This window comes from Labrus mixtus, chromosome 19 (genome assembly GCF_963584025.1).
Source record: "Labrus mixtus chromosome 19, fLabMix1.1, whole genome shotgun sequence".
NCBI classification, from domain to species: Eukaryota; Metazoa; Chordata; class Actinopteri; order Labriformes; family Labridae; genus Labrus; species Labrus mixtus.
The window spans coordinates 5,841,741-5,869,100 of record NC_083630.1 but is presented as its reverse complement, the minus strand read 5'-3'; the positions used below and the strand labels follow the sequence as shown (position 1 = coordinate 5,869,100).

At 41.2% G+C, this 27,360-nt stretch overlaps 1 protein-coding gene across 1 annotated transcript in view; it reads left to right on the top strand.

Moving 5' to 3' along the window:
• The window catches only part of LOC132994630 (trichohyalin-like), a 97,253-nt gene that overhangs the window by 7,930 nt on the left and 61,963 nt on the right, over nt 1-27,360 (top strand). The window contains exons 3-7 of the mRNA XM_061065115.1: nt 7,906-7,976; nt 14,589-14,706; nt 16,193-16,372; nt 17,505-17,741; nt 25,369-25,452. Of these exons, the coding sequence (XP_060921098.1) occupies nt 7,906-7,976; nt 14,589-14,706; nt 16,193-16,372; nt 17,505-17,741; nt 25,369-25,452 (690 nt within the window). The remainder of the gene's footprint in view (nt 1-7,905; nt 7,977-14,588; nt 14,707-16,192; nt 16,373-17,504; nt 17,742-25,368; nt 25,453-27,360) is intronic.

The window sequence follows — 27,360 nt, the reverse complement described above, 5'->3', positions numbered from 1 at the left end:
CCGACAAGAAACAAATAGGTTAAACAAGTGTCGAGTACAAATTTGCCAACTGCATGCTGGGAATATCTCCAGCTGTGATGAGAGTCTCCAATTTTGTGTGTGATTCACAAAGTGACTATTTATGACACTCCCCATTAACGGCAGAACAGGGGCTATTAAAATCTTTAGGCCCAGGAACCGTATGAGAAAATTGCTCTCATGACTTAATCCCCGCTAATGAGAACATCATTTTTCCTGTCATGTGGAGAACCCTCCATAGTTGGACTCTTAAGACCCATTCTGCTGTCTTGACTGTAGTTCAACAAAACAGTACATAAGGCTGTAAGTTATAGTGAAGCTGCTGTGCTGGATAAGAAAAACAAAAAACTTCTTAATGGAGAAGGAGGAACTTTTATGGAATTAGCTAAGACCCTGTTTTTAGAGTGACTTCAACTTTTGACTTCACTCTGGTGGTTACTCCTCTAAACCACATAGAATCAGAATGGAGGTTTATTGTCAAGAAGGTTTTCACATACAAGGATTTTGTCTTTGCACTTTTAGTGCATAACATAGGGTTGTCATGGTTCCAGGATTCAAAACTGCGATATGCTACCAGTAAAAAACAAATTATATCGATACTTGTTTTGCTCCCATGGCAACAAACATATAAGTCTTAGGCCCCGAATAGTGAGTAGTTTCTTGTTTTCAATTACCAAAAAAAAGCCCAAGCAACCTCCTGCACACTCTCTAAACAAACATTAAAAAACACAGATTCAGATCCATCAAGATTGCTTTATTTTGTTTCCATGCAGCAACACAAGTTTAAGTCTCTGTGCATTTTCCCAGCAGTTTTTTCTCAATTCTGTAAGCATTCTTTATGTATATATATATATATATATATATATATATCTATACTGTATATATATGTTGCTCTCAGTGGGTTTGAACTAAATTACACTGGTTAGTCTATATAGCATTTAAAGAGCCCATATTATGCCCTTTTTGGGGTTTGTATATTTAATCTATGTACCTACTTTTGTACGTTCACAATAGATAAAGTCCGAAAAAAGTGTCTGTTTTCTTGTACTGCTCCTCCTTGCTCCCTCTACGCTCTGAGTCCGTCAGCTACGCTCTGCTGTGCCCACACTGTTAGACCCCACGTGGGCCAAGTCTGCTCTGATTGGTCTGCCGATCTGCTCTGTCGTTATTGGTCAGTTGCTCAGCACGCGTCTCTGAAATTTCAACATGAGCTGCAGGGCTTGCCACAACGAGCCAATGGGCTTAGATCAGTGATCTCACACTGACAATGACGTCGGACTGACAAATTTTTATCGAGGGGGGCTAGAACCGAGCGTTACATGCGGCTAATGCTACAGCTAACAGGAGGAGGTAGGAGAAGACGCGTTTTCGCAGACTTTGAATTTTTGCACATAGATGTGTCTAAACATGCACAGGACACTTGGAAAACACACTAAAGAGCATATAAAACCAGAAAAAGCATAATATGGGACCTTTAAAGGTAGAGTCAGTAGCTCATCACCGGCAGAATCACTCGCCCACTGCAGGGTTAGCGTTCACGTTTACTGCTTAAAGCCACACTGCGAGAGTGCATGACGTTTCGCTACTCTATGATTCCATTTTCCCTTCTTTGCTGCTAAGTCCACGTCCGCAATATTCGCTGGTTTAATGGCGTCCAATTGCTGAATTGTAGCCTCTCCTCTGAAGTCACCTGTATGCTGTCATTGGCTTTGGGGGGATCAAATCCTCTCCCTGCCCAGAAACGTCCGAGTCAGCCAAAACATCAGAATCCAGGCAGACGACGGGGTCTCTGCGGACACACGGTCACCACCACACATGTTTGGAGGCCCGTAAGTGATGATTGAGCAGAACTGCTTTTGTATAAGTCTATATTCATTTTTTAGGAAAAAGCTGTGGCAGTTGATGTAAACCTGGCCTTGTATTAGAAAACGCTCGGCTCGATTGAGTGAATGAAGGTGGAAACTGATTTCATGTCTGCATAAAAAACAGTCTCTGAACTGTGTGACCTTTATCAACTCCCCCTTTTGTCTCTCTCTCACACACAAACACTCACACACTCACACGTTTAGCAGCTGCTCGGAGCTGACGCTGGACTCAGAGTGAGAAAGCGAGAGCACTGGAGGTCAGGGGGTTGCGATGGTTGACTATGCTAATGCTGTTGTTAATGACTTTGCTGTGAGTGATAATTGATCGTCTTCATTACCATATTAACTTCACTGCCCTCCCCCTTCCCCATACCGACCCCCCCCCCCCCCCCCCCCCCCCCAGCTCCTAGTCTCTCTCTATGCGGTAATGGATGCCCCCGTTTGATCTTTCAAATAATGAACTAATTAGCTTAATTAAAATCAATAGAGGTGCCAATACCGGGTTACACATTTCAGGGATGCCGTCTCTATCTGCAGGGAAAGGAATTTCCAGAATGAGAGGGTGAGAGAGGATGGATGGCAGGAGGCAAACGGACCAATACATAAACATTAGAAAGAGAGAGAGAGGTGAGGAGCAAGAGGGAGAAAAAGTGAGGCAAGGCAGGGACAGAAGAGAAGTTTAAAAAACGGGGTCGGCTGGGTAAACTGCAAAGGGCTGCGAGGAAGTAAGTGGGCTGATGGGAGAACATTTAAGAGTTACATTTTTAAAAAAGTGGACAAGGGCGAAGACAAGAAAGGCAGAGAGAAAGCGACAGAAAACATCAGAGGGATGGGGGGGGGGGTGCAGCCAAGGAGAGGGGATACTAAACGAGAGAGAGAGAGGGCGAAAGAGGTTCCTAATGCTGATTTATGAGTGCTTGACGGTCGTTAGCTGGAATAAATGGCTTGTAGGAGTGGCTAGAGCATTACTCCCTGTACAGGATACTAAGTGCATTGTAAGGTCAGCCATAAGGCCAAACTTACATATGTAGTGCACTGCCCTTGTAAACCTTTGTTAATATATCAGCCAGAGGATGGAACTGTAACTCGTCCATCTGATACACTGGGAGAGACGGTGCGTGCCCTTACCTGTACTGTCATTGTTTCATTATAGTTTTACCCTAAGAACATGACAAGCTTTAAGTGGACACAACTTGTATTGTTGGGATATTATCAGCACCTCTTGTCTTTGGTATGAAGGTTATCTCTTTAAAACTTAGCCCTGGAATGATTAGTCCATGTGTGGATTGATGATGTTCTCAGTGTTATATCATTGTTATAAAAAAATATGTAATTATGAAATGTTGGTCAGCTTAAAGCAAGCGGTGTAAAGGTTCTACCTCTGTGAAATTATTTTTATTTTTTTTCTTACATTTATGTACTAACATATTACCTGTGTCACTGCAGAAAGAAAAACTTAGTGATCAATGAAAATACAAGTTATAGAAGAACTACTACAGTCCAGTTTGTGCAGCATCGTGCAGCATCATGCAGACTGATACAGAACATAAAAGTTACGTGAAAAGTCTTTCTCTTTCTTTGGATCGAGGGCAATTTTATAACAAAGTTTATTTGGCAAATGCATAATCTACATGGGGCAGATACCTGCCTTTGCGGGTTTGTTCTCACCTCACTAGTTTATAAGTAAGGTTTATATACTTTCTCCCAGTCAATCAGCAATAAATACATGTTGAGGGCTTTTTATATTTTCAAGCTGCTGCTCGTAGAATCTGAAACATGATGATTTTGTGATCAGTTGAGTCCCTTTACAATCAGGTCCCTGCATCGACTCCTGCACTGCAGACGACACAGACAGGAAACATATCTTTTAAAGGGTGTCATAAGAAATTGTTAGAGGAACGAGTGAGGGAGTGAATAAACTGTGTGACTTACTACCGCACATCGTTTTACATATGAGGTTTGTCAAGTGCATTTGGATGCCATAGAGTTTTGTTACAATACAGGATAAAAACCCTGAATGTAAGACAATACATGTGTGTGTGTTTTTTCCCTCTAGGCTATCATCATAGTTGCATCACTTTACACTTGCATCAAGCTCACTCTGGACTAAATTAAAGCCCACATTTTTGGTACACACTCACGCTAAACATGCAGGGCCTTGCCATAGTAGAACAAGACGCTGGCATGTTCCCTCCAGTCACCATCATCACGAGTCGCACTATTCTTTTTCTGTCTTTATTTTTCATTCCATGTTTTCCGTTGTGATCTGGTGACTCACTCACACACACACACACACACACACACACACACACACACACACACACACACACACACACACACACACACACACACGAATACACACACACGTTCCTGCCTTTGTTTTTTCTCCTCTGTTGCTTCCAGTTGACCTAGCTCCAGACAAAAGGAAAGGATGGGAGAAGAAAAAATGGAATGATTGCGTAAATGGATGGCTATTTTCAGATAGAAAAGAAACAAGAAAAAAATATTGAGGTGGGGAAGAGAGAGAGAGAGAGAGAGAGAGCGAGAGGAGGCGTGGGTGAGGGGCAAGTGGATGAGACCGGAGGAGACAAGAGGAGCGGTTTGTGGCTGGAAACACAACAATAGAGATGGATGGGGAAAGGAAGGAGAGAGAGAGTCAGATGAGGAGAGAAGACACCAGAATCTGTTAATGTTGGAAGGTTGCCATAAAACATCATCTTTTTCTCTTCTTTTCTTTCTCTTACAGTGGTTCTACCTTTTATACTCCAAGTCCTACAATCTGAACTAGAACTTCAACTTTAACTGTAGCTCACACCACTTCAGTCTTATCACCCAGAACAGGTTTTGTTTGACTATTTTCCACCTCCTTGCCTCCTTGCCTCCTCTCCCGGAGCCTGAGATGTGATCCCTTCAGAAGTCTCTTTGCTGCTCGTTACAGACGGAGTACCTTCTATATAAGAAACGCATTACGTTCGCCTGTTCTGTTTGTCGTACATCCGAGTGAGGAAACTAAGTGATGTGATGCAACATCCATGTAATGTGCTCTCTTTTTTCTCTCCCTCTCGTGCTTCTCTTTCTTTCACTCACGCTTATTTTGACCATTACTTTGAAAGTACATTTCTTCGCCACTCTATAATTATATAGCAGTGTTACTCATAAACACACACAAAGAAACACACACACACACACACACACACACACACACACACACACACACACACACACACACAAACAGAACCCCTCCCTCTAACAAATGAGTTTACCGTGGTCATAACCTTCACAGGGCTCATTATCATAGATTGCAGGCCTTTTCATAAACCTGAGACCACTGGTGACGGATTACTAACGGGATGGACACACACGTTCATGTGCGCACACACACACACACAGAACGGTAATGAGACCTTATTCCGGACACCCAACCCCAGCTGCCTGTAAATTACAGCCGCCACTCTGCCATACATACTTAATCAGCTAATGCTGTTTTATTCCTTATTATTAATTTGCTCCTGTTTCTGATTTATCTAAAGCGCTCTGCATCACACCAATATTTTGTCTCCTTTACAGTTCAGAGAAAGAGCGAGAGAGAGAGAGAGAGCGAGTAGGCCCGCGTGTGCTTATTCATGTACTTAGGGGATTGCATCTGTAATGAATGGACTGGCTGTTTAGGCATACATAACGCAGCCTACTACTCACCTTAATAATGTAAGCAGGTCGTAACTCCTGCTAACCCAAGGGTATATAAGGCATGCAGACACAGATAGACACACTTATTGACACTCCCAAACACACACACACACACACACACACACACACACACACACACACACACACACACACACACACACACACACAGCCTACCTTTATTAGCCACTGACCTCCAAGTGTGCCAGGTCCTCTCATTGTCACATTGCAGCTGCATTGGAATATGAATGTTTTATGATTGTTTGGGGATGAAGCTTGTGTTCGCTGTTGAGGAAGACATAATGAAGGAGCTCTTAAAATAGTTTCTACTTCTGTTTGCTAAAAATCAATAAGTGGAATGTATTTTGAATGATTTCATTTCAATTAATCAGGTGTTGAAAAAGCGGTAAAAGTATCTTCATTAAGTCCCTGAAAGGCTTGTAATGTGAGGGTATGAATGAGTTTAAAACGCCTCACCAGTCTGTCTGGCTTTAGCTCTTCTTGTTCCATTTTTTAAAGTTGCAGAGGTTAACCAGTCCGTCTGAACAAAAATCAAACTAGAACTTGATTAATAGTGGATAAAAACTCAGCTAAACACTCACACAGAGAACTTTTGTTTCTACCTGTGTGCATATTTTGGTCTTTCACTTCCCCGTATCTCCCGTTGAAACTCTCACATTTAGACACATACAAGTACTTACTGCTGGCATATGCATAATTGAAATGCACAAGCTCATATTTAAAGTACACACACACAAACAACAACGCACACTTACAGGGCTATGTGTTGACCTGTGAGTCATTGCTGTCACCATTGATTTCCTTTTCCCAGAGTGACCCCTGTCACCGCAGCGATAGAGTGGCCGATATTTCACCAGCACTGCTGGGTCTCTCTCTCTTTTCTCTCAAGACCCCCGCCCCCGTCTTTCTATGAGTCCTACTCTGTCTCTGTAACGACAGCCTCCCTTTTTCTCTTTCCAACACTCTTGTCCTTGTGTGTTTACTCTCCTTTTTAAAGTCATGTGTAATGAAGAAGCAGGGCCATGGCTCCTGTTTATCCCCCCTTGAGATGCAGTTTACTTGTATTCATCCTTCTGTCTTCTTTCTGAACGGTTACCCCCCCCCCCCCCCCCCCCCCCCACTGTAACATCTGACCCATATTTTCCACCAGCCCTCACAGACCAGTGTTCAGTCCGAAAAGGACACAGAGGGAGAGTGTCTTCCCATGCTTCTGTTGTCTCAAATGTATTCTTTTGAAATCCCTGAAGAGGAAAGCCAAATGATTGAGTCATTAGAGTAATCACATTTCAAATTTCATCTTCGATTCTTTCTTCTGTATTTGATTCTGTCAGCTTTCTGATTAGATTTGGGTGATTTGTGCACCGTTGGTCCTGTTTTTGAAAGCGAACAAAGCAGAAAGCTTTGTTCGCTTTCATCAGTTGTTCATACAGCTGCACACTGTTTAAAAAAATAATTCATATCCTTGTTTTTCCCTACGAGGATATCCTAATGTTACCTTGGTCATAAAGAGGAAATTTGCAAGCAATTAGTCAGGGACGACACACTTCACACCTCTATTCTACTGTGATGTCAAACTTGATCACAGCTAACTGCACTTAAGTGATTTTCTTTTATTGAATCGGATTTAATTAATAAAAAGAAGTCAAAGGAGTATTAGTGTGAAAATTGAACTCTCTCGGAACATGCCACAATTAGTTTGATATCAGGAAAGCAATGTTTGTCTTTCTTTGAAAGATCATATAATCATGAATCATCTACTTGGTATGATGTAATTTATTCTTTTTCATCAAAACTCTTTACACAATGCATCTCCACATGGCCAATAACTAGGGCTGCCTTTACTAGTTTTATTGGCATTGCTTAATCTGACGATTTTTAAGCTGTGAAAAATACTGATCACAATTTCCAAGAGCCCAAAGTTGTGCCTCTTATTTCAATGTTTTTGTGCTTTTTTTATGCACAGTGTGCAACAGTTTGAAACAGTTTGGTTATCTGAGCAGGGTGCAGCTCTGTTACTTTGTTGTTTCTTGTTTAAACAGAAAATGTCCCCACTGTGGGGGATCAATAAAGGTTTATCTTATCAGATCTTATCTTGTTCCAAAACACAGACTATTTATGCACAATGACAATTCTTGCATCTTAAAAGCTGCACTAAGCATGTATTCAACATCACTGAAACAATGAATCCATATTAGAACATTTTGGTAATTCATTGTGATTGAATAATGGAGTAATCATTTCAGACCTTTTTCAGGTTCATAATGACAGATGCAAATGTTGATTGTGTAACCTGGATGTCTTTTTGTTAATCTCCTAGGTGTTTGAGGAGGATCTGAGGACTATGCATCTGGATGAGCTGGTTGGACCTGCAGCTCACATCCCACACGGGTAGGCTATGTATAAGCAGACATTTAGGGGGCCCAGTGGTAGAGTCCATCATCTATCAACCAGAAGGTCAGGGGTACGATCCTCAGCTCCTGCAGAAGTGTCCTTGATCACTACACTGTTCCCTGAATGAATCCTAAAGGGCATAGCTAGCATGTGTGAATGTGTATGAATGGCATTAATTGGTGAAAACGGTCTCGCGATATCAGATGCAGAGAAGCAGCCATCATGACGACATCATGAAGAAAAAAAACACAAAGATTACAAAAATACGTCTGCAGATTACAGCAAACTTGTTATTCACGACGGGGATCAAATATGTCATTGAAATGATGCAGCTTTTTACAGTCTGTTCTCAGAAGTTAGCGATTATCTAACTGCTTGTATTACTATTAATGGAATTGTAGCAATGGGTATATAATGAAGAAAATGAAGGTCGGGATATGCTAGTCAAATGTGTGGAGATGCATTTTGATTTGAAGTGGAGGAAAAGAAAAGTTTTAGTATAGTTTTTTTTTTGGTGACCGGAAAAAACGATCTGATCAGTGAAACTTTATGTAGCATCCTCTACCATCAGTGAGTGAATGTGCTGTGGATGACTGTCACATGTTGTGTAAAAGCAGCTTTAAGTAGTCTAGGATAGAAAATCATTATGCAAGTCCAAGTCCATGTACATGCTGTGTGAAGGGATTCTAATGCCAAACATTCATGACTTCGCTTCCCTTCTCATCAACAAGGCACATTTTCCCCCCATAGAAAAGTTTACTCTTGACTCAGATAACGAACAACTTCTTTATTTTATAACTTCATAAATTGTCTGAACACACTCACACACACACACAGGCCTCACAGTGTAGAGGGAAAGGTAACACAGTTGGCCTCGGGGACTCTGTATCTCCTCGGGGAAGTTAAGCTCCTTGGGGAGTCAATGCAACACCACTGTCCCCTTGGCAATATGCAAATCCCTATATGAGATTTCCCACCGTGCAGTGCTCCAAGGCCCCTAAAGACTCGCTCTGTTTCTACTTTAAACCTCTCTGGAAATACAGGTTTTCATTTCAAGTTTTGCATATTTTGATGAAACTAATGAAAGATTTTCCATTTTCTAAATCCAAATCTTTATGCTCATACATGTGTACCCATTCCAGATTTTGATGTCACCAGATTGACACCTGGATTCTCCTCTACAGGGAAGAGGCTTGATGTGCAATAACTCCAAAGATATCGATCTAAAGTTACTGGGGTTGCTAAACCTGTATAATAATTGCCTAAAGCTGCTGAACAGCAATGAGCAGTGTGATACATAAAAAAAAGTTTAATCTTACAAATAAATCCAATTGGCATGATGTAATAACCATGCACTTTTTCTTCACTCCATCTTTGTATCAAGTCTTTGTATTACCAGTAGAAGTCTGCCAAACTCTGCATCCATCAAGTTGACTTGAAAATATTTAGTCTAGAACCATTCAATGAATCGATAGATTTCCAAACATTTAGATGATATTACAGTCAGTATTTGTTTTTCAGAATCTGTCACATACAAAAGTAATCCCACAGCCAAGTTGAAGTTAGCAGTCAGTTCTTTGACAGCCCGCAGTGCAGCCAATTAAAGCACCCAGCCAAGCAGGAATCAGTGGTCTGGCACGATGTGGCACAATTGAGTTTGTGGCTTTACAGGGTTTCTTTGCCATTCCTGCAAAAAAAGTGCACTGAAGGGCGTGATGGATCCTCAGTCAGCACGCTCGCTGTCAGAGACCCGGGGATTTGCATCACACCTTGAGCGTTTTAAATGGCTGCACATATAATAATAATAAAAAAAAAAAAAAAAAAAAAAAAAAGAGAAATAAATGAAATGAGTAAATCAGGTTTCATGAAATGAAATGACAGGCAGGTTGAAACAGCGGGTGAGTGTGTGTGTTTCTTGCCACCAGCGTCAACATTAAACACATCAGATTGAAGCCACCCTCCAGGGTAGCATCACTCAGCCAGGTGTGTGTGTGTGTGTGTGTGTGTGTGTGTGTGTATATAAATGTGAGCATGGTGAAGCCTAAGTCTTTTATCTACTTTTCCATTTCCTCTGGTTTTTTGTTTATCTACAGATTTATTTATATATTTCTGCTGAGCACTGAACACACTCACACACACACATAGACACACATTGATCTATCGATGTATTGATGTGTGAGTGGGTGTCAGTATTTTATTTTATTTTCCGTCTCCTCCCAATTTTTTTAATTATTTCCCTTAGTATAGTCTCCTGCAGAGTTTTTTTTTTCCCTCACTCGAGTTAACCGGAGTGCTGTTTTCCTTTGCCAAAAGCAGTCAAATGCTGAAAGTTAGTTAGGTAAAAAAGAAGCTCTGACAGAACATCCTGATTCTCATTTGGGAGAGGTAGGAACTTAACTTATTTCAAATTCCGACAGTATCCCTCAGCGTAACTGTTCTAATTCAAAACTTTTCTTTGTTAACAAAAGTGATAAGATATTAAAGCTTAGGAGACTGGAGGTTCATTATTGTTACATTATTATTTTCCTCATGGCTTTGCTTGTTTTTCTATCGTCCAGCTTTTTATTTTTAAGTCTCTCGAGTCTTCTCCTTCTGTGCAAGGACAGTATTATAGCTCTCTCTCTCTCTCCCTCCCCTCCCTCTCTGTTTCTTTCCCTCTTTCCTCCTTTCTTTCCCTCCCTCCCTCTCTCTCCCGTTTTCCTCTTAGGACCGGAGGAGGATATGTCTCTTTTTCTCCATATTGACTTTCCCAGGTCAGGCTCCTCTTCTCCTATTAGGCCAAGCTAACTGATCAATACGCAGGCCTGGTGGGCTGCTGTGTGGACACGCAGACAGGCATACACAGTGGGCCGTGCCCCGGCCAAGTGCCACGCTCATTAACATGCACACACACACACACACACACACACACACACACACACACACACACACACACACACACACACACACACACACACACACGGACTAACCCCAGAATTTTAGGTACACACAACACATGCTGATTGTACACTCATAAGTAGTTGCATATACATTTCATGATTATACAACTTCCAGCAGAAACTATTTTTTTTAAGCACATGTACAAACTTTATTAAAAACAGGCAACCGAGTGACAAAATCAATCAAACAATCAAGAATAAATCTATAAATCCTTTTCCCCTTGGTTGCTTGTCAAAACCAAATGTCAAATATGGAGATGAAACAAACTCCTCCTCTGCTCTAAAATCTCCCTCTGTATTCTCCTCCCCTACTGTTTCCCAGCTGGTGAGTTGTGACATCTGCAGTGCTGCGACAGGGATAAGCAGCTGCCAGAGATGGAGGGAGGGAGGGAGAGAGGGAGGGAGTGGTTGGGGGGGGGGGGGAGATTGGAGAGCCATTGAAGACAATAGAGGAGAGAAGGGAGGGGCTGGGTGAGGAAGGGATGAGAGGCAATGACAACCAGCAACAGTTAGGTGTGTAGCAGGGGGAGCATGAGCTGTGTGCGTGTGCTTCAATGTGCATGTGCATAAATGTGTATGTATGCACTTGTGAGAGTGAATGGAGGGTCAGTGTGCACGTGTGTGTGTGTGTGTGTGTGTGTGTGTGTGTGTGTGTGTGTGTGTGTGTGTGTGTGTGTGTGTGTGTGTGTGTGTGTGTGTGTGTGTGTGTGCTTGTGTGCATGGCAGTGTGCCAGGCGGTGCCATCTGGCAGCTTGACAGAGCTCTTCTCATTAACAGGGAGGTTAATTGCTGTGGCAGCACCCAGGCTGTGTCAAACATCACCCTGGGGACTTGCAGGCAACAGACGATCTACATGTTTGTGTGCGCACACGCACGATCGTGTGGGTGATTGTGTGTGTTTTACCATTGGAGTGGCACCGGAAACCCTAAAACTCCTCTCAACATGTTTTAAGACCCTGCAGTGTATAAGCCCTGATACGCAAAGTGGGCAGCAAGGGGGACCAGTGCCCTCTGTTTGTGAGTGTGCGTGCATTCGTGTGTGTGTGTGTGTGTGTGTGTGTGTGTGTGTGTGTGTGTGTGTGTGTGTGTGTGTGTGTGTGTGTGTGTGTGTGTGTGTGTTTGCATGCCAGGCTACATGCATGTTTATATTATTCTTCTGAATTATGTCTTGTTGCTGTAATGATGTAGAAAGAATTGGGTTTACAGAGCCAATGCATATAGCCCTGAGGGCAAACAGACATGCTCACACACACGCACACACACACACATAAACACACACACACACACCCACACACACACACACACACACAAACACACACACACACAAGGTGGGGTGGGGAAGGGGTGGCAATTTGCATGTTATTACTGCATATTCATGACTAATTTTGTTAGCCCTGCCTAATAGGCCTGAGTGACAGCTTGAGATATTGAGAGCCTGCTTTAATATCACACAGACTCACTGTGATACACACACACACACACACACACACACACACACACACACACACACACACACACACACACACACACACACACACACACACACACACACACACACACTGTCCTCAGTCACATTCACTCGCCCGCTCTCTCTGTCCACACAGTAATCATAACAACACTTATCGCTCTAAATAGGAATTCCCTGTTCATCAGTTGTTTGACATTGTGTCATTTATTTAGAACATCTACTGTAACATATACAACAATGTATTAAATCCTATAGCCTCATTTTTCACAGGTATAATCAGGACCTCATTTGCAATCACACTCCGACAAATACATGCATGTACACACACAAACCTTGAACTGCATGGATGTATTAACTTGTTGCAGAAAAAAAAGTGTGGCATGTTTCCCTTTTTTATTCTTTCTATAAAGCAGTCGAGTCTAAAAATATTTTTTTTACCTAAAATGCTTGATTCATTTTTCATCCATTCACCTTTTGAACATAGAACATGTATGATTAAGTGAAGCAAACTATTTTTCTCTTCTTATTTCTTTCTTCTTGACTACATATTTGTTTGGTTTGGATGTATTTATTTTAAAAAAGAAAGTACTTTTCCAAGGCAAAATGATGTTCCTTATTTTGTCTAGAGAGTATTTTCTGCAGCATACTTATGCACACAAACACACACACATAGAAGCACATAGTATTCTACACTTACCACCCCACTGTGCAGGTGGAAATAGGGATAAAATTGGCTGCAGTTACTATTCATGCAAAACCCTCTTTTCTTTTTCAACTTATTCCCATTTCAGGTCATTCGTCTACAAAGAATGTCTCCTATATTTGGGGGTGATTTAAGCATTTTGCCATCAAAGTGACAAGGAAATAAGTTTTGAAAATGCTAATAAAAAGGACCAACCTTTTTCACTTTATTTAAAAAGAAGAGCCTTAAAATAAAAAAGTCACAGACTGAAATTTCTGCACATCTTTGCGGAAAGATTGTCTTTGTCTACACGTTTATGTACTTATAAAGGCTTTTGACTGTGCATGCCTTGAATTTTAAAGTTCTTGTTCGAGCTTTTCAAAAAAAGATTTCCTCAGTGAAACACTCAGCAAAGTGATAATTCATAACAAAGACAGACTGTAGTTAGAATCAAATTAGCAGCAGAGCAACACATTGCAGTTCCTGGCTCTTCTATACAGAAACCGACTATAATCTAAAGTCAGTTTCTCTCTCTCTCTCTCTCTCTCTCTCTCTCTCTCTCTCTCTCTCCTCTGTGGCTTTTACTCCATTTGACTGAAAGTTGTTTTTTTCCCCTTCCTGAAGTGAAAGATTTAACTCTCAGCGCTCTCTCTCCACTCACATGTCACTTTTGTCAAATCTTGCCTTTCCTTCCCTGCTTGGTGCGAACGTGTAGACACGCTTGATCAAATGTGAGTTTAACATTTTTAATCTGCGCAAAGTTTCATCAGAATAACTCATCTCATGAGGCTGGTAAATATGAAACCCTGTGTGTGTGTGTGTGTGTGTGTGTGTGTGTGTGTGTGTGTGTGTGTGTGTGTGTGTGTGTGTGTTGTACGTGCCTGCGTTTGTGAAGAGTAAGCCACAGTACTGTGTGATCTGTTTTTTTTTTCTCTCCCCTTCCATCTTGGGTGTGTGACAGCTGTCACTGGTGACTCAGAAAGGTGTCTGGGCAGAGTTAAAGTATTTTTCACCGCTGGGAAACACACATACACACTCACACAACCTCCTATCAGCTCTACTTTCTGTCACCTAGCACAATTTTCACCAGGCTCAGCATCTCTTTGCTGCTTTTGAATTATATTTTTTTATGAATCGTATATTACATTGTATACACACTACATGCGTCGGTACATGAAGTAATTGCTTACCTATTATTTTTCTATTTTATTGTAGGAAGCAAAAGATGAATAAATAAATAATCTTATTTAAGCATCCTTATGGGTGAACCGGTTAAAAAAAGGCCTTGAAGAAAATAATAAACTATAATATACTATGCACGATATTTAGATTATGAATGTTATTTTTCCATACGGATGGTGAAAATACGCCTATCACCTCTGTCATTAAGATAACTTCTTTAACATATTGAGTGCACCAACTTGAAAAAGTACCTTCCAGCCATTTTCCCAGAAACATATGCTAATTTTATTGGTTTACTTTTTTCTAATCTCTTTTTTTCCCTCTTTTTTCTACTACAGATCAGGTTCCTTGGTCCAGATTGCCTCTGAGTTAGAAGACCTGAAGATCCCGTTGGAAACGAAGGACGTGATGCTCTCTGATCTGGAGAGGAATCAAAGGGACAGTTTCCAGCAAAAGGTAATCAATTCCATAATTTCTTATTTCAGTTTTTTTACAACTGAAACACACCCCTCTGAAATGTATTGTAAATACACTCTTCAAAGTTTGCATGATTGATTAAGATCATTTTTGAAGATCTGATTTTTAGATTTCAGTATATCGTAACACCTGCTCTTATTTGCACCAGTGTACGTACTCCATGATGTTGTCACAGGTTTCAGTGTATTTTCTAAAAATAAGAAAGAGAGCGATTGAATCTCATCATTTTACTCCATCTTTTCTGCAGATGTTCTAAGACAGACTACATAAACTACTTAAATGACTTATTAAGGTGATTTCTTTCTGTTTTTTGCAGCATGCTTGTTATTGTTTAGCAGCCTGTCTGCGAGCTGAGGAAGTCTTTTTTTTTTTTTTTTTTTTTACGATATTGGTTTGGCAGCTGTGCTTGAAGCGCTCCATGTGCAGCCAGGTTTAACAGGAAACCGAGGCGTGTGTGATGAATTACCAGCATATCTCAGAGCCCTGGGTAACAAACATGGCGTCGCCAGCCGGGATTAAAAGGGAGAGTTTTTTACGGCCTTCCCACACCTCCTAACAGGGTGTCACTAAATTATACCCACTGCTGTTTTACTGTCTTCTGTGGCTTACGGTTATGCACACACATACATGCAAACACACATTCATTTGCGCTTGTGGTAAACCCGGGGCTTGTTGGTTGTTTATGTGTGTGTTGGCTGGTTACTGTTTATTTATTCTGCTTGTGAGTTGACTCATTTGCACTGCTGCTAATTAGTGGTTTGTGTGATTACAGAGCCAGCGAGAAACAAGCGGAGTAACTGGAGCTTGTTCTGCTAATCATCTTTTCAGCAAATGTTGATATATTTATTTCATTCTGCCTGTGTTTCTGTTTAACTGGAACGTCTGCACGACAGATGCAGGGGGAGATCTGTCTGCACGAAAGCACATGCACACACACAGCCTTGATTAATATGATTGACAAAGAACTTCATCTGTGTCTTATAACAATAAATGATTTTATAGAAACTCAATGCGTCCCCAGGATAAGACCCCTTTGAGGACCAATGACAATGTTTCTTTTGAACTGATCTATCACATATCAATCACTGACTTTGTTTCAGTTTTCACTGCGTAACCTTTATTTATTTATTTGGTGTAGTTTTTATGTCTAGCATACTCGACCCTGTGTTTCCTCTGCACAGTCTGACAAAATCAAAAATAAAGACATAAACTGCAGTTTAACAGAAATGGTAAAATCTACATATTCTTATAATGTCAGTAATAGTGAGTAAAAGTATGACTGGTCTATTTTCAAATGAGATATAAACAGATAAATGAATCGGCTTAATCATCTCTTGCTAGATCATAACTGCATGAGTTTTATGGAGAACTAATGAACACCACCTCTGACGCTCAGACAAATGATGTTAGCAACTCTTCCTGGGAATGACTCGCTCGGTTTATTTCTTTAACATTTCATCTGCAGACTGCATCGCAGGTGTCTGAAAGGAGTGAGAGGCTGGTGCACCTGCAGAGCGAGCTCTCGTGTCTGCAGCGGATCCACAAAGACAGCACCAAGGAGATCGCCGAGAAAGACATCTGCATCACTAAACTGCGAGCTAACGTCGAGCTGCTGCAACAAGAGGGGTCTGACTCACACGCTCAGGTAGGCAACACGGATATGACCACTCTCAGATCTTCAACCTCAAGTAAAGGCAGTAATACGTCATTGTAAAAAAGTCCTGCTTTTACAAAATCATCAGTGAATTACACTCAAAGTGTTGGAAGTTCAAAACGACAGATTCTCATTGTAATTATAAGATTCTTCATTTTGATGAATCAGTGTGTAAATAGCATTTTATTGCAGAAGATGCTTTAGATGGATGTAGTTCAAACTACTTTACAGGTGACAGCTGTTGAGTCACATGGTTTCAACCCTATGGATAGGGTGACAAGATTGAGCTTAGGGTTTTTGTGATCCACAATCTCTATTCAGCGTTTGGACCTTTCTCTACTCTTATATTTGTGTCTGAAATATTGTATCATTTTAAGACTTATTCAAATGAAACCATGTGAGGAGTTAAGAGGGGGAAGGGTCTCTGTGATTAAACTGTTAATGACTCATTGACCTCTGAAATATGACAATAGATAATAACTTTTATCATGTTTGTGTGGTCTATATTCAAAACGTTTGAAACATAAGTACAGGACATAAATGAAAAATTCAGAGATTCATATTTCTAATCATTTCATCATCAACCTTTATTTAAGTTCTCAGAGAGATCATTGAGGGCGACCCACATTTACAATGATGCCGAGAAAACATACATTAATGACAAACAACGAGTTAAACAGATAAATCTACCACAAAAAAATGTACCTCTACATGTGATACTGGACATCAAAGATAAACATATCATGCGCTTTAAAAAGAAGAAAAAACGTTCTTTCTCCACAGCTGACTCACAATGATCTGCTCTCAAATTGTCACTTTGACTTTCAGATTAGAGCCCGACTGATTAATCGCTCAGCTGATATTATCGGCCGATATAAGCATATTCAGTATTCGGTATCGGCTAATTTTATCGCAGATATTACTAGATTTATTCACCAGTCAAACAGCATTTCATTTGAGCATCATTGTATTACACTATTGGCAGATAGTGTTCACTTCCTAATACAGATATCGGTATCAGCCCAAAAAATCTCATATCGGTCCGGCCCTAGTTCACTTTGTTTTACAGACTGCAGAGATACGTCTGCCTGCATGTATCTTCTTTTTTTCTTTCCCACTTTAGCTTTCCAAACTGAGTGTGAGAGCAAGGGAGCTTCAGGAGGAATGGAGCCAAAAAGAAGACGAGCAGAGACTGAAACATGACAAGAAGCTTCAGAGAGCAGAGGAGAGGCGAAGGCAGGAGCAGCAAAAGAGAGAGAAGAAGGAGGACGAATGGAAGAGGGCAATTGAGCAGGAGAGAAAGGCCCATGCTCAAGCTGTTAGAACGTGGGCTGAGCAGACAGCTAGCTTGAATGCTGAGGTAAGCAAATTCATGTAAAAGCAGACATTGTGTGTGTAACCAGAAACAATGGGGGAAACTAAGTGTGGAATCTTGGCAGCAAATAAGAAGTCCATTGTGTTCAGACATTTGTATTCTAGTAATGAGCTTTTGAAAATGTTAGAAGAAGAGGAAGCTAAACAAACTCACCCTGAGCCAAAGTAAAAATCCCAAATATTTCAAACCTTTACGTTTAAGAGAAGACTTAAATCAATATTAATAGAATTCACAAAACTTTCTCCTCGTACTTCCTTTCATCTCAAGGCTTTAATTTAACATGTCATGTTTTGGTGATAACTTTTATGATGGAGTATTCTTAATTGAGTGGTCTCTCTATGTGAAATTAAAACAGCCAAGAAGACATCATCATTACCCGCGGTGCACTCTCATATACTTGTAAAAAAAAAAACAACAGCAAAACACTTCACCTTAATTCAGACCTCAGACATTCTCTCCTCTCCTCCCCCTCCACGCCCGCGCCTTTCCTTCCATCCTGCCATCTCGCCACAACCGCTCCAAATTAATCTGCAAAATATTGATTTGAGGAGCAAGGGGGTAGGGGCAGGGGGGGGGGGGGGGGCGGAGAGGGGGGGCGCACGATTGCGGCCGCATATTAATACGAACGGGCCGCTCTTCGTCTCTCCTCTATACTTTAAGATCCTCATATCTTCATAATTGATTAATGTTCCTTTGTGAAGTGGGGATGAATAATACATTAGTGGGCCTGCTGCACCCTCAGGCTGATGAGAAAATGTTTAATTTCAGTAAATGTAGCGCGCCCGCTCTCTTTCTCTCTCTTTCATTTTCCTTCTCTGGTTATTTGTGAGTGTTGGAGTGTTTGTGAGTTTTCACTTGTGAGCTGAAGACCAGAGGAGTGTTGTGTTGATTTGCTTTTTTTTTTTTTTTTTTCTTCGTGTTTACTGTCGGCTTGAAGCGCATGTTAAGCATCACAAACAAAAGGCAGCATCTGCATTTGCAAACATGAATATATAAATTGGAGGAATGAGAGTGGTATTGTTCTATTAACTGGTACAACTGCAGGAGCTGTGTCACTTTACAAGCTGTTTGCAAAAAAAAAAAGAAAAGAGTGAAATCAACCCTTTGGACTTTTATGCACACATCCGAATGCGGCTAACATCAGCTGCTACATTATCTACCAGCAATCAGTGGAAGTATGCAAATTTGCCATAAAACCACCTGATGAGGACAAGTAGCCTCTTCAACAGGACGGAAAGGTGCCGGAAGGGTGACATATGTCAGTAGCTGTGACTGGAACAGCCTGGCTCGACTCTGCTCATCTGGTTAACAATGCTAATTATGCTAAACAGACGGCTAATGATGATGATTAGGGATTTAAGAGCTACAGCAAGGGAAGCTTGGCGTGTGTGTGTGTGTGTGTGAGCACACTTTGTATGTGTTGGGAATAGGGGGTGGCAGGCGGGTGTCTGGCACCTGATGGCGAGCATCTGTGTGTGTGTAGAATAGATAAATGATGAAGTGAACACACACACACACACACACACTACCACAGGTCTCACTTCATGCCTACTTAGCTGTGCTTCATTTTCATTTGAACTCGTGCCAGTGATGAAGGGGATCCATACACAGGCACAGTGTCTTACACACACACAGAGCGCTAATTGAATAAATAATACTTATCTGTTAACAAGCATCCTAATTAGTTATGCTAATCAGCCCAGATAGCACAATTAACCTCATGGAGTGAGGCAGACAGGGCTCCTCTTTGTGTTTATATGTGGGTGTGGATTTATATGCCTGAGAGCGTATCACAGACACTTAAGAAAACACATTTGCCTAATTAGTTCTCAATGACATAGACAAGCATTTATGTTTTTCCTCTTGTCCTTATTGTTCTGCTTCTGAATGTAAGGTAATAAGCTTTACACACCAAAGAAGTAAGACGTATTGAATACCCCCCCAAAAAAACGGCTTTGAAAGCGTATGCAGGGAGAGGAGCATTTCTCTGTGCTTCTGTCCGCTTTCTGCCAGTCTGTCTCAGTTAGATCCACATGGACGTGTATATTTTTACAACTATAATGGTTGTTTAAACAGAGTGTGTATTTGCTCAGAGAATGTCTGCCTGTTCCATTAGTTTATGTCCTTGGAAATACAATTTGGCCTCAAGTTCTCTACGTTTATTTAAAACCTTCAGTCAGCGTTCCCATCCTAATAGTGAGCCGTGTTTCCTCTCGTTTAGCTGCACCACTCATTATCTGGGCCATGTGGAGGAGACAGTGTTTAGAGAGGGAGAGGGAGAGAGACTTGTAGAGGCACAGAGAGGGAGAGAGAGAGAGAGAGGGATAGAAAATGAGTAAAAATGGGAGCGAACACCAGAAAGGAAAAGACAGAAAGAATAAATGAGTGACTGAAAGAGAGAGAGTGTAGATTTTCTTTGAACCTGACCACAGCTTCTTGTGCTTCTAATGAATGGCGAGGAGAGAGAAGGGAGGGAGACACCCAGAGACAAGACTTTCTTTGTTGTGCCTATGCTAGAGAGAGAGAGAGAGAGAGAGAGAGAGAGAGAGAGAGAGAGGATTCAACAGATTAATGTCTTACAGGAAGTCTCCCAGATTTGTGGTGTCGCAGACCGCCTCACCCGAGTCAACTCTATGCTCTGGCATTTAATTAATAGTCCGTTTAAGTTTCTGTGTGGATGTATTGAGTACTCATGTATGTGTATATCTGTTGTCCTCTGCCTCTGCATGCGCCTGACATGCTGTTTATTACGAGGAGTTTGTAGATGGGAATTAGTTTTGACAGAGTTGTACTCATCTGCTGCTCTGGTTTTGTCTTCACGGCTGACAGTGTTTCGAGCTTCAAGTAAAACACACTGTGTCAGAAATATTTGATATGTTTAGAGTTACATTGTGTGTTGGAGCTCAGTCAAGACTCTTTAAAGTGCGGCAATTGATATTTCTTTCTCATTTTCACACAAACAACCACTTGTCAGGTACATTCTATCCCCCTATCAATCAATCAACTTCATCAAGTTTCATTCATACAGCACCAGACTGAACAAAGGTTATCTGGATCAAGAGTAGTCCAAAAATATGTCATAGTATTTACAGAGACTAAGCTGAATCTAAGCAATTCATAACTTTTATCTTTGTAAGGTTCATTTTTCATTTAGAGATAGGACAGTGGATAGAGTCAGAATTGAGAGAGAGAGAGAGAGAGAGAGAGAGGATTCAACAGAGAGAGGGGGGGGATGACATGCAGGGAAGGAGTCACAGGTTTGATTTGAATCCGGGCCGCCCGCTTGGAGGACTATAGTCTCTGTACATGGGGCTTGCACACTAACCACTGGGCTACCTGCGCCTCTAAGAAAAACATATTTTTAACAGGCAGAAACCTGAAGCAGAGCCAGACAGATGGACAGTAGGGGTGAGGAGTTGCAGGGTAACTCAGGATACAATACAACACAATACGGTATAATACCAATCAATATGGTACACTACACAATCTGACACGATATGATAGCATCCAATTTGCGACACATGGCCCACGATAACGATAATGTCAGCATACAGACATTTAGGAGTTGTATAATGATGCATCACACTTCAGTACCTGAAGAATGTAAAATGTCATGACGTCAAATATATTGCCATATCAATACTCTAGACAGCAATCTGCCATGATCTTGTAATCCCTATTTTGTTAACCTTTAGTTTTTTTTTTTATCTAATAATTGAGTGTTTTTAAAAAAAGAGAAAAGAAACGGGTATTAAAGCTCCTACCAACATTAGCATTGGGTCATGGCACCTTTGCTAATGTGCTAATGGAATTCGCTGTGGTGAGCTAAACTGCACATTAACATCCAAAGCCTGCACTTCTGTGAAGGGAAGACCAAAAAGAGGATGCTACTCTGTGCTGTACAGGTCTTAAATAGGGGTGAGATGCTAATATTAGCTCATGCTCACATCAGCTGAGTCATCTCCTCTGTGTCCTTGGCTTATTAACTGATTTAAGACTGATTAGATCAGTCCTGCAAGAACATGCGCTGGCACGCCTCCGCACCGAATTTGAATATCAAAATGGAATTGCTTGACCAGTGAAAACTAGATTAATTCCAGATTGTTGCTTCAAGGTGTAGCTAAAACTGATGACAGTGCATATTTTTAATGCACCTTGCAGCATTTAAAGCCATTTATGACATTAACCAGAGCTCATGTTATGCAAACACATTTTCCAAGTCAAAGCCACTTATGTTGAGAATAGTTGATGCTCCTTTTTTTTTTCTCCATTGCCTTGATTCGACTTCATGAGATCATCAACATATTGATTTTTCACTCCATTTGTTTCAGATTAGATTTTTTTTCTTCTTCCATAATAACATGCCACAGTATGAAAATAATGATGTTGAGCTCTGTTACTACACTACTGTAATGTAAATGTGATGCTGTTTGTTTTATCAAAAGCTACAGATTGACACACTCTTGCTGTGAGATAGAGGTAAGAGATTCAACGACTGTGAGCACACAGTGTTCACCCATTTACAGACAGCAGTGATTTTACTTCATGTAGCTTTGTCAAGGTTATTTAAACAGGTTGGCCATTGCTCTGCTCCCAACAAATGCCACAAATAGCTTTTCTTCTCTCTAGTCTCCAGGAACTGCCAAGAGATTGCACTGTAGCTAGCAGGTCAAATCTCCTGACAGCATATAACAGTGTGGTGGGTGATGTAAGTTTGGCCTAGTAACCTCCCACATCCTTATTCTTCCTTTAAAAAACAATATTTCTATTGTGTCACTGTTGAGGAAGATGTGAGAACCCATTGTACTCCTGTTTTGAATGTGTTGCTCAGTTGCACCGTGTGAGCTATTTGATCAGCTCAGAACACCATGTTACCAATTTCCAGATTGTTTGTCTGGTAAACAAGAGGAAGTTGTTTTGCTGTCTGTTAGGGTTTGAAAGTACGGTGTCAATTTCACTTAGTACTTTTCATGTCAGACGTAAGATGGTGCAGAGCGCTCAGACAATATGAAATGTGTACATCTGTGTGTACTCATGCACAGTGTTGAGCGTTTCTACCTCGTTTTATGTGCGACTGTGACAGTTTCCTCTCAAGATGTTAATTCCTCCCCTCCCTGTTGTTGTCATGCTTACAGCAGCAGTGTCTGCACCGGGGCGACGAAGACATATTGGTGTTAATGAAAAGCCCCTCCTAAACTCTCCTCCCCGCATGAATGTTTAAACACGCTTGTCATAACATTCATTCGCTCACACATGACAGCGAGCATCTGCAGCTGCCTTGCTCGCCCTCAATATTTTATCGTACCATCTCCCCTAACCCCACACTAGCACAATGGCTGTGTGTTAGCAAACTGAATTATAATGACTCAAAACAGGCTGTGTTCAGACGCACTGCCAGCGCAGGCCATACATAATGGATTCGGCAACACCACAGGTCTCATAATGGTACAATTAGTCAATCTTAAATATGGAAGTGAGAGAGAAATGCCAAAGAAAGGAGATGCTGATATACATGGAAACATAAAAAAAAGACAGAAAGGAGAAAGAAAAACAAAGGGCTATAGTGTGAAAAAGAAAGATGAAAAGAAAAAATGTGAAAGCAACTCAAGGAAAAGAACAAAGAGGCAAAGAAATAAAGAGACAAATCCTCATGTCCATATACAGCATGCTATTCAGAAGTCCCATAACAGTGCAGGTCAGCAGTTGTGACCTTGGTGGTTTTGACAGAAGTGGTTCTCCATGGTAACGGTTGGTCTGCAACTCTCAGAACACCCCCACACCCCTCTTCACTCCCCAACCTTCCTTACCGCCTCTCTGCCAATTTGATTGGACGCACAATTGAAATGTCATGCCTCAGCAACACACATGCACACGCACCACATCGAGCAATGTGAAACAGTAGAATGAAAGGGACGGGGGCATGTTGGCCGCCGAGTCAAAAACGAGAGAAACAAGATAGAAAAGTCCCACAAATATAAAAAAAAGGGTGAGAAGGGTTTTGAGTCGCAGTTGCATCCTGCTGTAGTGTTTCGGATAGCAGCAAAAAAGTGAGGTTAACATTGTGTGTGGTGGAGGTGCAGACCCAGGCACAGAGCATCAAAGCAGAAAGCCTTGTCATAGCCGCTGAATACTGAATCAAATGAATATTAATGCGGAACCAATTACCTCAGGGAAATGTTGTCTGTAGGTTAGCTTTAGTAACGCATGTGTCTCACCTTTAGCAAAGTGGAAGCAGTGGGGGGGAAAGCCTGGAGGGTGGACAGCGCTGATGTATTCGTTTTCCTCCTAACAAGCTTGTCTACCCCTGCTAAAATAGAATTGTCCAGCGTACAGCTCCGCCCCTCCCCTCTCCTTATTTCACCTAGATGCAAACTGAATTTTTAATGAACGAAGGAGAGAATATATGATACAAATCTAAGCAACGCCTATGGCTAAAAGGGGAGTTAATGCATTCCTGACAATGTTTTTGTTTGCAAAGATTTTGATTGGCAGCAAATATATTATATATAAATATATTGCTTGCACATTGGATTTTTTTTTCTGTTTTAAGTTTGATTAAATAAAAGCACTTTTTTTTCATTGCATTATTCCACTCCCTTAGAAGTCATTTTTTATTTCCCTCACATCACCAGTACCAGAAACTACAAACATCCTTCAACGTGTGCAGCAGTGTAACTCTCTGTACCACTGACATGTATGCTATCTTGTTGTGTGAGCAGCTTACCAGCTTGCAGCACTGATCTGTGCAGGTCTCTAGCTGCTGCTGCTGCTGCTGCTGATCTGCATAAGTGACTGTGCCACACTTAAAGCCACTGCCTCCTTAAAGCCCCTTCTAAATCAGTGTTAAAGCCTTGATAATAGACCTCACTGACCAATTGATTGGCCTTCATATGTTTACAGCTCACTTTAATTGCCTCAAAAATACCATTTATCAGCCATGTGTGTCCATGTATGCATGCGTGTGTGTGTGTGCAAGCATGCCTGTCCATCGACAAAAAGGCCTATTGATTTATCAGCATCGGGATTTGTCCCGTTCGCCGTACATAAAACCCCTGCGTATGTGCTGTTCAAAATGGGAAATGGCCCCATCGATTCCCTTAAGTTGGAGCCCAAATGCTAAAGATTTTTGGATAAGCTTTCTCATTATTTAAGCTGAAATCAATAGGGGAGAGCATGGGTCTAATGAATGAACGGGCCACAGATCAGATGGGGTGTGCTCATCCCTGGCCTGTCCTGGTCGATCTGTGCGGGTGCGCGTGAATGTGTGTTAGTGTGTGAGAAAGAGAGAGAGAAAGAGAGACAGGCAATAAGAAAGGGAGAAAAGAAGTGAGAGAAACAGACTTTTTGTACATCACAAACCTTTGTCTTTAACACTCAAAAAAAGACCCACCTCTGTGTTTTAGTCTGCTCAGTACTGTTGACTCATTGTTGTCGCTTTGACTTTAATTAAGTCTTATTCACAAACCTCATGTGAATGAAATGCGGCGAAACCGTTAGGAAATGTAATCACCATGCATCTAATTAGGCTTCAAAGTAGGCTATACAGGAATTATGGCATTACATTAGTGTTATTGAGCCGTTTCCTGTCACATACCCTCCATCTCTCTTGTAGTTGAAGGTCAGCAGGAAGCAGGGGGAGAGGCAGCACAGGGAGCTGTCACAGCTTCACCAGAAGGAGGAGACGCTTCTCTCTGAGGTAAAGAAAACACAAGAAACAGTGTCACTGTTGTCCTTGCATTCACTTAGCCGAGCTCCTCTCTCACCCTGTAGTTTGAAAATCATTTCTTACTGCCCACAAAGTTAGACATGCAATGGAAATTAATCATGTGGCCTCATAAGGATTAGATTCCCCCCGAGGGACGGAGCAGTTTGATCTTATCTCTGTGCTCAGCCCACATCCCAGGGAAAATAAATTAAAAGATATAAACAGATACAGCGGCATATATACCAGGGAATGACTATTTAACAAATATACTCCAAGTGGTGAACACCTACAAATCAAATCCAGATTAAACAACATTTAGCATGTGAATTTAATATGCGTCGCATGTGCCTCTGCCTCTTCGTGTCAGCCCGTAAAAACCGCAAATTCCCCTGATAAATACACACTCAGAGTCAACTGCCCCTCCCAACTGGAAGCCCCTTTGGCACACTTTATTTTTTATTTTTTTCAATTTCAAATTCTTTCCATACTTTTGGAATATCAAAACGAAACAGAACGTTGTTTCTATAGGATATATATTCTCTCAGAGAAACGCTCTATAGACAACATCCAGAAACTTCTTTTTTTTTCTTGGCCAACACGTGAAATGAACTTTAATTATCAACAGCTGATATTGCACATAGTTGTCATTAAAGCTGCTGACACTTGCCAGCTAAATGTCGGAGCCTGCAGCCATTTAAAACTAATAATAAAAGGATGATTTGTTCTTAGCGCTGCAACTATTCAGTGGATTTTTTTCCAATTGGGTAGAAATAACAACAAAATTAGGTAATTATTAAATATCAACAAAGGAGGGCACTCTGGAGTGCATTACACTAAGCAGCTTAATTTCCAAACAGTAAACTCCCCGTCTGTTCCCCGCTCTCCCCTCGAAGGTGTCCCGTCTTTTCAACTCATAAATATGGAAGGCAAAAGATGATGAGATTCACGGACAAGAAAGGAATCAAAATCTATTGTTGCGTGTCCTTTTCCCCGTGTAAAGTTTGGATTAAATGTCACACATTAGCATGTGAACTTTTAAATGAGCTTGTTTGCTCTCTGCGGTGTGGGGCATGTAAATACCCATCTTGAGTATGGAATGGGGATTGCTTAGTGGGAGGTTGGGGGCTCACAAGAATTGGGAAGTGTAGGACATATTTGAGTGTTGCACCGGCAATTAGGCCGCAGCGAGGGACTGGAGCTCCAAACAGCTCTATTGACTGGTTGCGTCTGGCTGGTGTTGCACACCTGAAGTGGCAGATAGTGGCAGATGGGAATGCTCCCTGATGGTTATGACTTGTGGTGATTTGAGGGGAGGAGATGATTGACATGTGGTGTCAAAATGAATCTACTCAGGAGCAGATTGAGGTGTGAGTGGGAGGAAATAGATGTGTGCAAATGTGCATGAATATGGGCAAATTGTAACCTTGGCAGAGTATTTTTCCAAGACATTGACCCTCAATCATTTCACAAATATATAAAGACGCTGAAGTGTAATGTTCTTTAAGCTTTTGTACTATTCTTCTATTCTGTATTTCTTATTTAAGGTTTAGAGAATATCCTATAAAAAGAAGCATAGAACACCAGTTATGTATTTTATTACGAAGCTTTTGTGTCCTCGCTCACACTGCTTCAGAATGATGTGCATTGTGTGTGTATGCATGGCTGTGGAAGATATCTGATAGTAACCAAACAACATTGTCTAGTTGCACGTTTTTTTTTTTTGTTTTCATTGACTATGATTCTCTTTGTTTTAAAATGCAAGGCCCTTTATTTATTGACATAATTTCCTCTCAGTGAAGGGCTTGTGTCTGTAAAACACATTAAAATCATAATGCAATCTTTGCTAACCCAGGAGCAACGTTATTGTTCTATTATACTCACCGAACAACAGCATCCCGG